The sequence below is a fragment of the Bombina bombina genome, chromosome 2 (assembly GCF_027579735.1).
Source record: "Bombina bombina isolate aBomBom1 chromosome 2, aBomBom1.pri, whole genome shotgun sequence".
NCBI classification, from domain to species: domain Eukaryota; kingdom Metazoa; phylum Chordata; class Amphibia; order Anura; family Bombinatoridae; genus Bombina; species Bombina bombina.
The window spans coordinates 366846155-366864393 of NC_069500.1; the positions used below are offsets into that span (position 1 = coordinate 366846155).

Genomic DNA, 18239 nt, shown 5'->3' on the forward strand with positions numbered 1-18239 from the left:
CACTTATATAGGCTTTCACACTATGCAAGAGAGGGGCTCACTTTAAAAAAAAAAAAACAGAGATACACACAGTTTGGGCTATTGTCTCTGAGTCCTGGCTGGAAAAACTTTCTTTGGGCAAGAAAGACACCTTGTGACCCTGTACCCTTGCAAAATAAGTGATACCTTCATGTATGACCAATAATTCTCAAATATTCGTTACTGGTAAAGCATACGTGATTATTAAATATATGTAATATTTTAAATCAGAGGTAGTCTCTATAGCTATAGTTAAATTGTAGCTGTGATTTAAAAGGGTATTTTATATTTATAAATTAACATTGCATAGACTAGGGTATTTTAAGTAAGAATAATCATATTTAAAATGAAGTGATTTGACCATTGAGAAAAAGAGAGATTTTGTATTTCACGCTTATAAAATTGATTTGGAGTGGCTGTGATACTTTAGAAATTGCATTTACATTTGTGGTTAAATAAGAAGTTATTTCATGCTAGAGTTAATTGGTATATGTTGAATTGGTAGTATTGTGTAACAATCTCTATTTGATTATTTAAGCATTATTAGATTATATTGGGTTGAAAATAGTGATTTATATTTCCCTGGAAATCCCATTAGATTGTGGGAGTTAAGTTAAGATTTTATTGTGAGATTTGAACATAGGCGAATACAAACGTTTTTAAATAAGCTATATATATTGAATTTTTTAAACTTTCTGGCTATTTATAAATTATTCTTGTATAATCCCTGTGTGATATTTAAAAAGCGATTCATTTTGAGTTAAGGTTAATTTATAGGAATATTGTAACAACTAGACATACATATTGGGGCATAATCAATATACTATTTCCTGCATAAATATATTCAATGTGTATATAAAGTTTAACTGGTCAGAACTTTGGAAATATTGTTACCTAAATATATAATACGTTGAAGGTTACTGCTGAGATATAATGAAATCATATTGTAACCTAGGATATATAACAACTCAGTGGAGCGCAAATATCTCTTTTAAGAAAGTAATATTTAGCACTTCACTTGTAATCCGGCCCCTTTTGAGAACAGATTAACATCTTGTTTGCCGCACCACTTGCATTATTTGGAGGAGTCAGTTCAGTGTTGCTGCTGTAGTAGACAAGGCTTGCCATGGTAATTGTGTAAGCAAAGGTTACATTGCTTTTCAGTTGTTTATTGTATCCCCTATTGATCTTTATCTTCATGTCGTAAGATGTGTCAAGGTAAATGTTTCCACACAAGAAAGAGTTGAAGAATAAAGAGACTCATGAAGACAGCTCTACGTCTATCTAATGTATCCAATAGAGAAGCAGCAGATTCAAGGCGCATTGTACAATACACCGATTTTTTGTATGGAGGAGAAACAAAGATCTCATCTTGAGACTTTTGTTGGGCAGCAGTATGGACTTTGGTACTCATTTGGTTTGGAATTGCTTTTGTGGTATTTAGGGAAATAATTTAACTAATCTTATTTCTTCAATTTATCAGTGCCTATAATCACAGTCACTAATATCTTTCTTATAGTGTTATCTTCCAATTACTATGTACGAAAAGAATGATATGTAGGATTGCTGTTTTGAAGACTCTGTCCATTATCATATAGGCATAGGTAAAAAAGCAACCTGTAGCACACTGGTAAAGTTTTATTTGGTACCTGTGTGCCTTTCCGGGAATATAATAAAAGGTGTAAACGTCATGAAACTAAAGATTAAGAAGAAGTTTTGAAACCTTTTAAGTTATCAAACACTTTTATAAAACAATGTCTGAACATTTTGTGGCCACCCCTTAGTTAATTTATGCAGACAATATTATCAGAGGTGTAATCAAAAAATACTTAATAGGTAGATATAACAGAAATCACCATACTACCTGGGGGAGAATGTTTTAGAAGATTATCAGTTTGAACACAAGCTCTCAAAAAAGTTTACCAGCCCTGCTTTATAGATAGTTTTGTAGAGCAATATCTTTAAGATAACATTTGCCATTTATAGTAGGAAATGTTTTTATAGTGCATAAGCCTTTAACCTTTATAAAGCATCACCCTAATCGGTAATACCAGGGAACTCTTTGAAATTAGGCACATAAGTATCCATTTGTTTTGTATGCCACTAGGCTCTATGGAAAGTCGATTTCTGTGTTGGCATAGGTCATCTAACTGATGTGGTCAAATTTGCCAACATTTACATAAGAAGTTCTCTTATTTTTTAGAAAGATTGCTTCTGTTCCTTTGGATGGTTTCATATTAAAGGGATAGGGAAGTCAAAATTAAACTTGCATGATTCAGATAGAGCATGTATTTTTAAGACACTTTTAAATTCACTTATATTTTCAAATCTTCTTCTTTCTCTTGGTATCCCTTATTTAAAAAGAATACACACATATCCTACACTAGTGGGAGCTAGCTGCTGATTGGTGCCTGCACACATTTGTCTCACATTTGTGAATGGCTAACTAGATGTGTTCATCTAGCTGCCAGTAGTGCAAAACTGTTCCTTCAGCAAAGGATAACAAAGGTAATGAAGCAAATTTCATAATATAAGTTAATTGTAAAGTTGTTTGAAATTGTATGTTCTATCTGATTCATGAAAGAACATTTCTTTCTAATGACACGGTGAGTCCACGGATCATCATCAATTACTGTTTGGAAGATCACTCCTGGCCAGCAGATGGAGGCAAAGAGCACCACAGCAAAGCTGATAAATATCACTCCCCTACCCACAATCCCCCAGTCATTCTCTTTGCCTGTAGTGCAAGGAGGAGGTGAATAGGTGTCTTCCATCAAGATTTTATTTTATTTTTTAGCAGAGTAAGCTTACTCTGTTGTTTTCTGGGGTCTAGCCTAGTCCAGATCAGTCTCTTCAGTAGGGCAGTGGTGGTTTTGAGAACTTGTGAGGTACAATCTTAACTGCTTTTTCTCAAGAATCTGCTGCCCTAACTAGAAAACCTGAGTAGGTTTACTCAGTTTTTCTCTCTTCACAGGTCCATGTTAGGTGTTGCACCCTCTCAAACCAGTTGAGCTGTCCTGCTGCCGGACAGCACTTTCAGGTAAGTGCCATTTATTGCAAGGAAATTGCTGGCACTTGTTACAGCTAAAAGCTGTCTTATTTAATATGGGACTTTATTAAACCTTCATGTTTGGTGTTTCTTTTAGGCAGTTTGGACATTGAGACTGTGAGGTGATTTATGGTGGCTCAGTGTGTTATAGTAGTTTTTATACTTTAACTTTTGGTCATGGAGATTACTGTTGTAAGCCGTTTTTTTCGTCAGTTAGGGCTCTGTAACCGCTCTGTATTTGAAAATGAGCTGCAGGACAGGTAGGCACCTCAGTAAAGCTACTGAGGTGTATAGGTAGCCTGAGGTCTATTTGGTTTGTTGCTCTAACACACATTTCTATTAAAAGACACAGTACACACAGAGGCTTTTCAAACCATTATCCCAGACAAAGTTACTGCTTGTCAGTTATGTTTTGATGCTCAGGTGGAACCCCCAATTCCTTTTTGTTCCTCATGCATTGAGAGAACTTTAAGTTTTATAGAGATAAAATATTTGACCATGAGCCACCATTATCCCAGGCAAATGCTGTTCAGGTGTCTCCTGTTGCATATATGCCGCAGATTTCTCCTCAAACTTTTTCAGTCTCCACATACAGTGCCCTGTGTTTTCTCTTGCAATCCTGTAGGATTTTCTCTACTAGACATCGCTTCCCAGGTATCCCTTGCGGTATCTTAGGCCTTGTCAGCTTTCCCCATGTTGCAGGGAAGACGTAAAAGGAAATTTAAGGAAACAGTAAGATTTCTGATCAGGTTCTGGCTATCCAGAGTGTCCCTTCCCATAAGCCAGAGGGAGAAGACATGTCAATAGCATCTGAGGGGGAAATCTTAGACAGTGTAATTCCTTCTTCTGATGCTGAAGTGGTATCCTTCAGATTTAAGCTAGAACACCTTCGCTTATTACTTTAGGAGGTTTTGGCTACTTTGGACGACTCCGACACAACTATCGTAGTCAATCCTAAAAAGTCTAGTAAATTGAACAAATACTTTGATGTTCCCCCTGCGGTGGAGGTTTTTCCGGTTCCTGACCGTGCTGCGGAGATTATTGCTCGAGAATGGGAAAGAACTTGTATTCTCTTTTTTTCCATCTCCTATTTTTAAGAAGATGTTTCCTATAGCGGATTCTATTAAGGAGTCATAGCAGACGGTTCCTAAGGTAGAAGGAACGATCTCCACTTTGGCCAAGAGGACTACTATTCCCATAGAGGATAGTTTGTTCTTTTAAAGATCCAATGGATAAAAAATTGGAGGCTTTACTAAAAAATATGTATGTCCACCAAGGTCTACAATAGGAACCTGCGGTGTGTATCGCCACTGTTACCAGCGCTGCGGCTTACTGGTTTGATGCGTTGTCTGAATCTCTTCAGGATTAAGGCTATCAAGTTAGCCAATTCATTCATTACAGATGCTTCCTTACAGGTTATTAAACTGGGAGCCAAAATTTCTGGTTTTGCGGTCCTAGCTCGCACGGCCTTGTGGTTTAAGTCCTGGTCTGCGGATGTTTCATCTCCATCTAAGCTCATGGCTATTCCTGTCAAGGTTAAGACCTTGTTTGGACTTGAGTTGGGGGAAATTATCTCAGATATTACTGGAGGGAAGGAGTTTTTTTCTTCCTCAAGATAAAAAGAATAAGCAGAAGGGACGTTGGAGTCTTCCTCCCCTTCCTCCAAGCAAGATCAAGCCAAGCCTTCTTGAAAACCCTAACCATTTCTGGAATAAGGGTTAGCAATCTAAAAAGCCTTCAGCTGATTCCAAGTCAGCATGAAGGGTTGGCCCCTGATCTGGGAGCGGATCTTGTAGGGGGCAGACTCTTTTTTTTTCCCCCAGGCTTGGATAAGAGATGTACTGGATCCCTGGGTGGTGGACATTGTCTCCCAGGGATACAAAATAGACTTCAAATCTTTTCCTCCCAGAGGCAGGTTACTCCTCTCCAAATTATCTGTAGACCAGATAAAAAGAGAGGCGTTCTTACATTGTGTCAAGGACCTTGTCGCCCTGGGGGTAATAGTTCCAGTTCCTTTTCAGGAAAGGGGTCTGGGATTTTACTCAAATCTTTTCGTAGTTACCAAAAAGGAGGGATCTTTTCGACTAATCCTAGATCAAAAATGTTTAAACAAGTTTCTCAGAGTGCCATCCTTCAAGATGGAGACTATACGCTCCATTCTTCCCTTGGTACAAGAAGGTCAGTTCATGACAACCATAGACCTAAAGGATGCATACCTTCATGTTCCCATTCACAGGGACCATCACAAGTTTCTGAGATACGCCTTTTTGGACAATCATTTCCAGTTCGTGGCCCTTCCATTCGGCCTTGCCACAGCTCCCAGAATTTTTTCAAAGGTTCTGGGGGCTCTTTTAGCTGTGCTTCGATCTCGGGGCATTACAGTAGCACTTTATCTGGATGACATTCTGGTTCAGGCGCCATCTTTTCAACAAGCAAAATCTCATACGGAGATCTTGTCTTTTCTTTGATCCCACGGATGTTCTCTGGTTCCAGCTACAAGGATCGTATTTTTGGGGACCATAATAGACTCCCTGTTAATGAAGATTTTTTTGACGGAGGTCAGAAAAAGAAAGATTTTTGACTCTTGTCTTGCCCTTCAGTCCTCTCCACGGCCGTCAGTGGCTCAATGTATGGAGGTAATCGGTCTGATGGTGGCTTCCATGGACATCATTCTGTTTTCTCTGTTCCATCTCAGACCTCTGCAGTTATGCATGCTCAGACAATGGAACGGGGACTATACGGACTATGTCTCTGCGTGTAGATCTAGATCAGGCATCAGACTCTCTTCCATGGTGGCTTTCTCAGGATCATCTCTCCCAGGGTACTTGCTTCCGCAGACCTTCCTGGGTGATTGTGACCACGGATGCATCCTTCTAGGTTGGGGTGCAGTATGGGGCTTGTTGAAGGCTCAGGGCTTATGGACCCAGGAGGAGTCAGTCCTGCCCATAAACATCTTGGCGCTGAGAACTATCTTCAATGCTCTTCTGGCCTGGCCTCAGTTAGCCTTAGCCCGGTTTATCAGATTCCAGTCAGACAACATAAACTCGGTGGCCTACATCAACCACCAGGGGGGAACTCAGAGTTCCTTGGCCATGACAGAGGTGGCCCGAATTATTCAGTGGGTGGAGACCCACAACTGCTGTCTTTCTGCGATCCACATACCAGGAGTGGACAATTGGGAAGCAGATTTTCTGAGCAGACAGACTTTTCATCCCGGGGAGTGGGAACTTCATTCGGATGTGTTTTCCAGCTTGACCCTCAAGTGGGGGCAGACGGAGTTGGATCTCATGGCTTCTCATCAGAATGCCAAACTTCTGAGATACGGCTCGAGGTCGAGAGATCCGCATGCATTTCTGATCGATGCTCTGGCAGTTCCTTGGAACTACAGTCTTGCATACCTGTTTCCTCCGTTCGCTCTCCTTCCAAGAGTCATTGCTCGAATCAAGCAGGAGAGGGCATCTGTAATTCTCATAGCCCTGGCGTGGCCTTGCAGGATTTGGTATGCAGACCTAGTGGAAATGTCATCCTTTCCGCCTTGGAGACTGCCTCTGAGGAAGGATCTTCTACTTCAGGGTCCCTTCCTTCATCCAAATCTCATTTCTCTGAAGCTGACTGCTTGGAGATTGAGCGCTTAGTTCTATCTAAGCGTGGATTTTCAGAGTCGGTCATTGAGACCTTTATTCAGGCTCATAAGCCTGTGACTCGCAGGATTTACCATAAGATCTGGCGTAAATACTTATATTGGTGTGAATCCAAAGGATACTCTTGGAGTAGAGTAAGGATTCCTAGGATTTTGTCCTTTCTCCAGGATGGTCAGGAGAAGGGTTTGTCAGCAAGTGCTCTAAAGGGTCAGATTTCGGAAGTGTCTATTTTGTTACATAAGCGCTTGGCCGATGTGCCAGACGTGCAATTGTTTTGTCAGGCCTTAGTTAGAATTCGGCCTGTGTTTAAACCTGTTACTCCTCCATGGAGTCTTAACCTTGTTCTTAAAGTTTTACAACAGGCTCTGTTTGAGGCTATGCATTCTTTAGATATTAAGATGTTATCTTGGAAAGTTTTGTTTCTTGTTGCTATTTCCTCTGCTCGGAGAGTTTCTGAACTCTCTGCTTTACAGTGTGATTTCCCCTTATCTTATATTTCTCTCTGATAAGGTGGTTCTTCATACTAAGTTTGGTTTCCTGCCCAAGGTTGTTTCGGTCAAGAATATTAATCAGGAAATCGTTGTACCTTCTTTGTGTCCCAATCCTTCTTCTGACAAAGAACGCTTGTTGCATAATCTGGATGTTGTGCGAGCGCTAAAATTTTATTTGCTGGCAACTAAGGACTTTCGTCAGTCTTCTGCATTGTTTGTTTCTGGGAAATGCAAGGGTCAGAAAGCTACAGCTACTTCACTTTCCCTTTGGCTGAAGAGCGTTATTCACTTGGCATATGAGACTGCTGGACAGCAACCTCCTGAGAAAATCACAGCTCATTCCACAAGGGCTGTTTCTTCTTCCTGGGCTTTCAAAAATGAAGCTTCTGTGGAACAGATTTGCAAGGCTGCAACTTGGTCATCTTTGCACACTTTTTCCAAATTCTATAAATTCGATACTTTTGCCTCAGCTGAAGCTTCTTTTGGGAGAAAGGTTCTTCAAGCAGTGGGGCCTTCTGTTTAGGTTCCTGTCTTGTCCCTCCCTTATCTGTGTCCTCTGGCTTGGGTATTGGTTCCCAACAGTAATTGATGATGATCCGTAAACTCACTGTGTCATTAGAAAGAAAACGAAATTTATGCTTACCTAATAAATTTTATTTATTTCTTGACACGGTCAGTCCACGGCCCGCCCTGTATTCAGACAGTTTCTTTTTATATAAACCTCAGGCACCTCTGCACCTTGTTTTACTTCCTTTCTCTCCTTTCCCTTTGGTCGAATGACTGGGAGATTGTGGGTAGGGCAGTGATATTTAACAGCTTTGCCTCCTCCTGCTGACCAGGAGTGATATTCCCAGCAGTAATTGATGATGATCCATGGACTCACCTTGTCAAGAAATAAATAAATTTATCAGGTAAGCATACATTTAGTTTTTTAAGGTTTCCTGTCCCTTTAATGCACTACAGAAAGGCACTATTTGTGAATGGCAAAGTAATGGACATATATCATAGTTCAAGCTATTTCAGAGTTGCTTTTTAATGAACTGTTGTGTTAATATGGGCAAAGCATGTTTCTTTTTTTCCTTGTGTCTTGGGTACTTCTTGACATTTTCATATTTTTAAACTTTTTTACTCCCCTACAGAAAAGATGATATAGTTTTTTGGCTGCTTTTTGTTAAAGGTACATTTAATTTTGTGTTGTTCAATTTAAATCCATTTGTATATATTTTTTGTTTACACAATATAAATACTTTTTGTTTTACACATTGGGAAACCTAACATTATCTACTACTAGAAATGCGTTTGTTATCATTTTGAGCCAGTGATCAGTCTATTCCTAGTAATCAGGTGTGCACATATCATTCTCTTCCAATAGAAATCCTTAGTTCTCCTTATGAGCCGGTGGACAGTCTGTCCCAAGGAATCAGTTGTGCACAAACATTTACTTCCTTTCTGGATGAATAGCATCTTATTAGCTTTAACTTTTTTTTTCAGACACAATTTTAACATGTTTACTGTCTGTTCAAAAATATACAGACCCAATGTGTGTTTATTTGGTATGTTTCTGAGCGATATATTGTTGGAACCCTTCTTGTACATGCAGAATAGTTTTTCTTGGGTTATCTTACCCTTACTCTGTGGCTGGTAAGAGCAGTGGGACTTTGGTGATGGTGCTGCCACAACCATCTTGCTGTAGAGGGCTATGGAATAACACTCAAGTGTGCTGAGATTCTCCCGCCATCACAGTTTGGAGGTGTGTTTGGGCACTGCTGTTTTCAGAAGGGAGCATTGAAGAGATTGCTGAGCTTCTAGAAAAGGGACCCAATCATCTAACCCCATGTTAAACAATAAAGCACCACATCATTCACCTTGTGGGGTTGGCCTAGTGACTAACAGCTATCCAAGTGCAGAATGTAGATTAACTCAATATGGTAATAATTAATTGAAATATATACCAAAATAAATGAAAAAGGTTATACATTAATTTAAAATTACTGCCTACACAATTTTATGGAGATTGTTTGCTAGGACTAGTTACGGGGGTGGCAAAATACGAATTTATATGTTAGATATGTATAAGCTTGCATGTTTGGTTTTAAATTGTGCACGTTTAAAATAAACCCAGAGCCTACAGTCTTTTCCGCTAAGTCACAATATTATTATGACCATTCAGTGATGTAAGTCTTGTTTGTATCTAATCCTTGTACTGGAGAATAGAGGGAACATGGTGAGATGCAAAACTGGAGGCGGTAAGGCAGGTACTACTCCAAACACGAAAAGTAAAAATAACACTTTATTGGTCAATTTTAAAAGAATTTAACAGACATGGCAGCTAAAGAGCAGAACGTCTGACATGTTTCGCACCTCACAGGTGCTTACTCATAGACTGAAATCTGAGTCTCAATCCCACATGTTTATAGGCTGAGACAGCAATTACATTAACCATCTCAGACCCACAAACAGAAAAAATGGAATAAAAATAATCTCAAAAATGACATTGAAAGATAGAAAAATATATAATAGATTACAAAATTAGTAACAATAGCCTAGAACAAAGATAATACCAATAATCAATTTCATATGTAAATTTACAAAATAGTGAAATTTGACAATATTACACAATGTTATGGGACAGACATAGTATATAAACATATGCAAGGTTTAACCAATGAAATATGCATAGTTACTCTATGTGCATGGAAATTAGAGTTAGTTATCTATAAAGTAGTTGATATCACACTCCCTATTCATTCCTAGAGGGGTTCGTGTGTTTAATTTTAGTATCCAATAGAGCTCTTTTTTTTTTTTTCTTTTTTTTCCAAGATTTTGTCTCTATTGCCTCCTCTTAAAGGGACATTCGCTAAGTCAATAATCTGAAATGACAGTTTTGCTGTATTTGTTAAATGTGTGTTATTGAAATGGTCTGCAAAACTGTCATTTCAGATTATTGACTTAGCGAATGTCCCTTTAAGAGGAGGCAATAGAGACAAAATCTTGGAAAAAAAAGAGCTCTATTGGATACTAAAATTAAACACACGAACCCCATTAGGAATGAATAGGGAGTGTGATATCAACTACTTTATAGATAACTAACTCTAATTTCCATGCACATAGAGTAACTATGCATATTTCATTGGTTAAACCTTGCATATGTTTATATACTATGTCTGTCCCATAACATTGTGTAATATTGTCAAATTTCACTATTTTGTAAATTTACATATGAAATTGATTATTGGTATTATCTTTGTTCTAGGCTATTGTTACTTATTTTGTAATCTATTATATATTTTTCTATCTTTCAATGTCATTTTTGAGATTGTTTTTATTCAATTTTTTCTGTTTGTGGGTCTGAGATGGTTAATTTAATTGCTGTCTCAGCCTATAAACATGTGGGATTGAGACTCAGATTTCAGTCTATGAGTAAGCACCTGTGAGGTGCGAAACATGTCAGACGTTCTGCTCTTTAGCTGCCATGTCTGTTAAATTCTTTTAAAATTGACCAATAAAGTGTTATTTTTACTTTTCCTGTTTGGAGTAGTACCTGCCTTACCGCCTCCAGTTTTGTATCTCCACGGACTGATCCCCTGTTATCGGCTACGGTACTCCAGGGGAAGGCACTATTTTACAGCCCTTTAGGGCCTCCGGATATCTCAGCTGAAGCCTAGGTTGCGGTACTCCTTTTCTCTTAACATGGTGAGATGGTCTGTGTTTTTAATTACTGTATATGCTTTTGGATTTGTGAATTTCCTACTCAGAAATGTTATTTATCTTACAGTTTTGGATAGTTCCTGCTCTTCTGCCATTCGCACACCAGTTTTGTTTGGAGAAGCCTCTATTTCTGGATGCCTTCTAAAAGTGGATAATGAAGAGTGTGACCAGCTAAGGTATGTCATTGTTTTCCATCTTAATAGTTTACATCTTCTCACCCATCTGTTTCAATTGTAAATTCCCTAGGTGTAAACTGTCTGATGTGGGCATAAATCTTCTTAGCATTTCTGCTTAAAGGGACACTGTACTCATAATTTTCCATGATCCATGTGAAAGGCATATGAAAAAAAAGTATAAGTTAAGCTATACCAGTATAAGTTGCACATTTCACACTATTGCTTATTGGCTTAAAAGTGCCCTGCACTAATGTTCCGTAAGCATTAGAAATAAGTATTAACTAATTTATAGGAAGTGCCCATCAGCCAGTGAGCATTAAAAGGAAATACTTAACTGATACAGCTGTATTATTTTCAGTTTACATTTAAAAAAATAATAATCAGTGTGTTTATATGCTGTTTTTTCATATGACAGGACATTTTTGAGCATGTTGTCCTTTTTAACCCCTTAAAGGGACACTGTACCCAAATTTTTTCTTTTGTGATTCAGATAGAACATGCAATTTTAAGCAACTTTCTAATGTACTCCTATTATCAATTTTTTTTCATTCTCTTGGTATGTTTATTTGAAAAGCAAGAATTTAAGTTTAGATGCCGGCCCATTTTTGGTGAACAACCTGGGTTGTCCTTGCTGATTGGACAGCACCAATAAACAAATGCTGTCCATGGTTCTGAACCACACATTTGCTGGCTCCTTAGATTAGATGCCTTCTTTTTCAAATAAAGATATCAAGAGAACTAAGAAAAATTGATAACAGAAATAAATTAGAAAGTTGCTTAAAATTGCATGCTCTATCCAAATCATGAAAGAAAAAATTTGGGCTCAGTATCCCTTTAAGGACCGGGCATTTCAGACTAAAACTTCCCCAAAAGACCAGAGCATATTTGCCACCACTCCATTGAAACCGAAATAGAGCCTTTTTTTAATTTACCTATCAACATAGAGAGTCCACAACATCATTCCAATTACTAGTGGGATATTCAACTCCTGGCCAGCAGGAGGAGGCAAAGAGCACCACAGCAAAGCTGTTAAATGTAACTGCCTTTCCCATAACCCCCAGTCATTCTCTATGAGTAGTGGTGGCTTTCAAGCAGTCAAAAGGCGGCGAGGTAGTCCTTGCTTTTATTTTAACACTTTACTTCCCCTTTGCAAAAAGCCAGAGTTGGCAACTCTGTTCTTTATTTTCCTACAGGTCAATGACAGGGAGTACAGTACCTGCCACACCTAAGGAGCAGCATCTGTTCTGCAGGATCTTAGGTAAGTGCTTTTACCTTCTAGGTACTGAAGGAGAGCAGCACTTAGGAGGTTAATCCTCTTATGGATCCTTTTAGTCTGGCACTAGTTATCCTTTTATAGTTAAGGATACATGTTGGAGGACATATTTTACTTTATGTTTAAATATGAGAGATTTTCACAGTTAAAGAGAATTCACTTGGGGAGTTAATTTGTTGGCTGAGGAACATTTCGTTATTGGGACTTGTGCAGAGATATCGCTATGAGGTTTTATTTTGTAGCGGTTCTCTCTTTTTTTGGCTCGGTGGCAGGTTTATGATTATGTGGGGACATTTTCACATTAACGGTCGTTACTAGGCCGTTCTGTTTGTTGCGCGCATCTTTTTCTGTTGCACAGTGTTTCTCCTCCCCACTCACGTGACGCCTGCACTTCCGCTTTTACGGAGAGGAGTGAAAGTGAGATTGGTAGTGCGTTGGAGTGCCTCACATTGATAGTTTATACAGAATCTCTGGTTTCATCTTAGCGGATCGTAAGAGGAAGTGTACAAGCCTTTTCCTTTTGCTACTGGGGTATTCCTCTCTTGTATGGTAGGAGCTCCAGGCATCTGAGGTGGAGTTTATTATTGGCCCTTTGTTGTTTATGATTAAATAGAAAATTACATTCCTATAGCTGTGAACAGGGGTTTACTAAATCTCTAGATAATAAAAGATTTTTATTTTTTTCTGTGACTGCAGTAATGGAGCCCGATTTAGATCTGTCAGTGTCTGTGGACAAGTTTTTACTGTGTTTAAGGGCTCAAATTGTCCTGCCAATGCAATTTTGTTCCTTGTGTATATCAAAGACTTTAAAATTTAAAGATAAATTACTCCCTTTTGAGCCAAGTGTCTCTCAGGATGATGCTGTGCGTGACATGCCTCAGCTTTCTCCTCAAACATCCCAAGCATTAACTGGGTCTCATTCTGTGCCTTTTATGTTCTCTTATCCACCTTGGGGGTGTTTATTTGCCTGGGGATTTTGCCGCTCAGGTTTCTTCTGCAGTAACATCGGCTTTGTCAGCTTTCCCTACATTGGGTAAGCGTAAAAGAAAATCCAAATATTTGCCTGATTCTAGGGTTTCTGACTCTAGGGCCCATATTTATTAAAGGTCTTGTGGACCTGATCCTATAGTGCGGATCAGGTCCGCAAGACCTCGCTAAATGCGGAGAGCAATACGCTCTCCGCATTTAACATTGCACCAGCAGCTCACAAGAGCTGCTGGTGCAACGCCGCCCCCTGCTGACTCGCGGCCAATCGGCCTCCAGCAGGGGGGTGTCAATCAACCCAATCGTACTCGATCGGGTTGATTTCCGGCGATTCCTGTCCGCCTGCTCAGAGCAGGCAGATAGGGTTATGGAGCAGCGGTCTTTAGACCGCTGCTTCATAACTTGTGTTTCTGGCGAGTCTGAAGACAGAAACACGGCCCTTCAAGCTCCGTACGGAGCTTGATAAATATGGGCCTAGGACTGCATTAGCCACTCTTGCTCAGATGACTGATGAGAAGCATACTTAAAGGGACATTAAACCCCACATTTTTTTTTTAATGATTCAGATAGAGAATACCATTTTTAAAAAAGTTTCCAATTTACTTCTATTATCAAATTTATTTCATTCTTATGTTATTCTTTGTTGAAGAGATACCTAGGTAGGTATCGTGCACATGCCTGAAGCACTACATGACAGAAAATAGTGCTGCCATCTAGTGCTCCTGCTGATCTATAACATTGTTGCAAAACTGCTGCTCTATAGTGCTGCAAACACGTGCACACTTTTGAGCTTACATTTCTGCTTTTTAACAAAGGATAACAAGAAAACAAAGAAAAATTGATAATAGAGGAAATTAGAAAGTTGTTTAAAATGTTATGTTCTATCTAAATCATGAAAGAAAATGTTTGGGTTTTATGTCCCTTCCAGTAGCTCCTGAAGGTGACCTCTCAGATTCTGAGACTTTAGCAGAAAAATCTTCTGAATCTGAAGAGGTTAATTTTAGATTTAAGCTTGTACACCTCCGGTTACTATTAAAGGAGGTTCTAGCTACTTTAGACGACCCTGAACCTTTGGTTGCTGTCAACCCCACAATGTCTTCTAAATTGGATAGAGTTTATGATTCCCCATCTTCTGAGGAGGTTTTTCCTGTCCCAAGGAAGATGTCTGAAATTATAGCTCAGGAATGGGATAAGCCAGGGGTTCCTTTTTCCCCTTCCCCTGTTTTCAAGAAGATGCTTCCTATTGCTGACTCTATTTGTGACTCATGGCGCACTGTTCCTAAAGTAGAAGGAACTATTTCTACTCTTACCAAGAGAACTACCATTCCTATAGAGGATAATTGCTCTTATAAGGACCCAATGGATAAAAAGCTTGAGGCTTACTTAACCCCTTAATGACCACAACACTTTTCCATTTTCATCATATCTTATCATTTACTGTAAAAACAAATATAAAATATGAGGGAAAAAAACCCACACTTTTTCTAACTTTGACCCCCAAAATCTGTTACACATCTACAACCACCAAAAAACACTCATGCTAAATAGTTTCTAAATTTTGTTCAGAGTTTAGAAATACCCAATGGTTACATCTTCTTGTTATAGGGCCATAAATATAAGTAGCACTAATGCTATTTCCAAACTACTTTTTTTTCAAAATTAGCGCTAGTTACATTGGGACACTGATATCTTTCAGGAATCCCTGAATATCCATTGACATGTATATATATTTTTTTTAGAAGACATCCCAAAGTATTGATCTAGGCCCATTTTTGTATATTTAATGCCACCATTTCACCACCAAATGCGATCAAATAAAAAAATGTTTTCACTTTTTCACAAACTTTAGGTTTCTCACTGAAATTATTTACAAACAGCTTGTGCAATTATGGCATAAATGGTTGTAAAATTTTCTCTGGGATCCCCTTTGTTCAGAAATAGCAGACATATATGGCTTTGACGTTGCTTTTTGGTCATTAGAAGGCCACTAAATGCCACTGTGCACCACACGTGTATTATGCCCAGCAGTGAAGGGGTTAATTAGGGAGCATGTAGGGAGCTTTTTTGGGGTAATTTTAGCTTTAGTGTAGTGTAGTAGACAACCCAAAGTATTGATCTAGGCCCTTTTTGGTATATTTCATGCCACCGTTTCACCGCCAAATGCTATCAAATAAAAAAAAAAGTAAAATTTTTCCAAATTTTAGGTTTCTCACTGAAATCATTTACAAATATTTTGTGCAATTATGGCACAAATGGTTGTAAATGCTTCTCTGGGATCCCCTTTGTTCAGAAATAGCAGACATATATGGCTTTGTCGTTGCTTTTTGGTAATTAGAAGGCCGCTAAATGCCGCTGCGCACCACACGTGTATTATGCTTAGCATTGCAGGGGTTAATTAGGGAGCTTGTAGGGTTAATTTTAGCTTTAGTGTAGTGTAGTAGACAGCCCCAAGTATTGATCTAGGCCCATTTTGGTATATTTCATGCCACCATTTCATCGCCAAATGCGATCAAATAAAATAAAATAGTCAACTTTTTCACAAACTTTAGGTTTCTCACTGAAATTATTTACAAACAGCTTGTGCAATTATGGCACAAATGGTTGTAAATGCTTCTCTGGGATCCCCTTTGTTCAGAAATAGCAGACATATATGGCTTTGGTGTTGCTTTTTGGTAATTAGAAGGCCACTATATGCCACTGGGCACAACACGTGAATTATGCCCAGCAGTGAAGGGGTTAATTAGGTAGCTTGTAGGGAGCTTGCAGGGTTAATTTTAGCTTTAGTGTAGAGATCAGCTTCCCACCTGACACATCAGACCCCCTGATCCCTTACAAAGAGATCTCTTCCCTCCCCCACCCCACAATTGTCCCTGCAACCTTAAGTACTGGCAGAAAGTCTGCCAGTACTAAAATAAAAGGTATCTTTTTTTTTTTTTTTAAAGCATATTTACATATGCTGCTGTGTAGGATCCCCCCCTTAGCCTCCAACCTCCCTGATCCCCCCCAAAACAGCTCTCTAACACTCCCCCTCTGCCTTATTGAGGGCCATCTTGGGTACTGGCAGCTGTCTGCCAGTACCCAGCTTGCAAATAAAAATGTTTTTTGTTTTTTTTTAATTTTATTTTTTTCTGTAGTGTAGCTTCCCCCCCCCAAGACCAATCCCCCACCCCTCCCAGATCCCTTAGATTACTTTTATCAGTGATTTTATCCCTCCTTTCTCCCCATTATAAAAAAAAAAATGTTTATGTAGTGTGCGCGCCCCCGGCGATCCCGCCCCCCTCTCTGACTAAGAAGCCATCGATGGCTGCCCACCCGCCTCCCACTTCAGCTCCCACCCACCAAATAATGCGGCCATCGATGTCCGGTGCAGAGAGGGCCACAGAGTGGCTCTCTCTGCACCGAAGGGGTAAAAATTGTTATTGCAGGATGCCTCGATATCGAGGCATCCTGCAATAACCGGAAAGCAGCTGGAAGAGATCAGGATCGCTTCCAGCTGCTTTCCAGACCGAGGACGTGCAGGGTACGTCCTTGGTCATTAAGTGACTTTTTTTAGAGGACTTACCCTGCACGTCCTCTGTCGTTAAGGGGTTAAAGAAAATGTATATCCATCAAGGGTTACAGTGCCAACCAGCAGCGAGTATTGCTACGGTTGCAGGAGCTGCATCTTATTGGTGCGATGCATTGTCTGATCTTATTACTGAGGAAACTACAGTAGAGGAGATCCAAGATACGATCAACGCTCTCAAATTAGCCAATACTTCTATCTGTGATGCCAATATTCAGATAATTTATCTGGGAGCTAAGATGTCTAGCTTCACGGTTCCAGCTCGTAGGGCTCTGTGGTTAAAATCTTGGTCAGCTGATGTCTCATATAAGGCCAAACTTTTTGCTTTACCCTACAAGGGAAAGACCCTGTTTGGACCTGGTCTGGCAGAGATCATTTCAGAAATTACGGGTGGAAAGGGATCTTTCCTACCTCAGGACAAGAAAAATAGACCTAGAGGTCATCAAACTTCTAATTTCCGTTCCTTTTGTAACTTTAAGGGACAAAAGTCCTCCTCCTCCCTCTTCAAAACCAGATCAACCCAGATCTTCTTAGAAATCCAACCAGCCCTGGAATAAGGGAAAACAAAACAAGAAGCCTTCTACTGACTCAAAATCAGCATGAAGGCTCCGCCCCCGATTCCAGTGTGGATCAGGTGGGAGGCAGGCTTTCTCTTTTTCGTCAAGCCTGGATACACGATGTCCCAGACCCTTGGGCGGTGGACATAATATCCCAGGGTTACAGAATGGGATTCAAGTCTTTCCATCCAAGGGGCAGATTTCTCCTGTCAAGACTATCCGTAAAACAAATAAAGAAGGAGGCCTTCTTAAACTGTGTATAGGACCTATACTCTCTGGGATTAATTGTTCCTTTCCCTCTAGCAGAACATGGTCTAGGATTCTATTCAAATCTATTTGTGGTTCCCAAAAATGAGGGAACTTTTCGGCCCATTCTAGACCTCAAGTGACTCAACAAATTCCTCAGGGTTCCTTCCTTCAAGATGGAAACTATTAGTTCCATTCTTCCTTTTGGTATAGGAAGGTCAGTTTTTGACGACCATAGACCTGAAGGATGCATACCTTCATGTTCCCATTCACAGGGAACACTATCAGTATCTTAGGTTTGCATTTCTGACAAGCACTTTCAATTTGTTGCACTTACATTTGCTCTGGCCACGGCTCCCAGAATATTTACAAAGGTGCTGGGGGAGCTATTGGCTGGGATCAGATCCCAGGGAATTGCTGTGGCGCCTTATCTAGACCACATATTGGTTCAGGCATCATCTTTTCAACTAGCCCAATCTCATACAGAGATGCTGTTGTCTTTTCTCCGTTCTCATGGGTGGAAGGTGAATT

The 18239-nt window shown here is 39.6% G+C and overlaps 1 protein-coding gene across 1 annotated transcript in view; it reads left to right on the forward strand.

The window, feature by feature from the left end:
• The window catches only part of TCTN2 (tectonic family member 2), a 168821-nt gene that overhangs the window by 69564 nt on the left and 81018 nt on the right, over positions 1-18239 (forward strand). The window contains exon 13 of the mRNA XM_053701818.1: positions 10975-11083. Coding sequence (XP_053557793.1) covers positions 10975-11083 — 109 coding nt within the window. The remainder of the gene's footprint in view (positions 1-10974; positions 11084-18239) is intronic.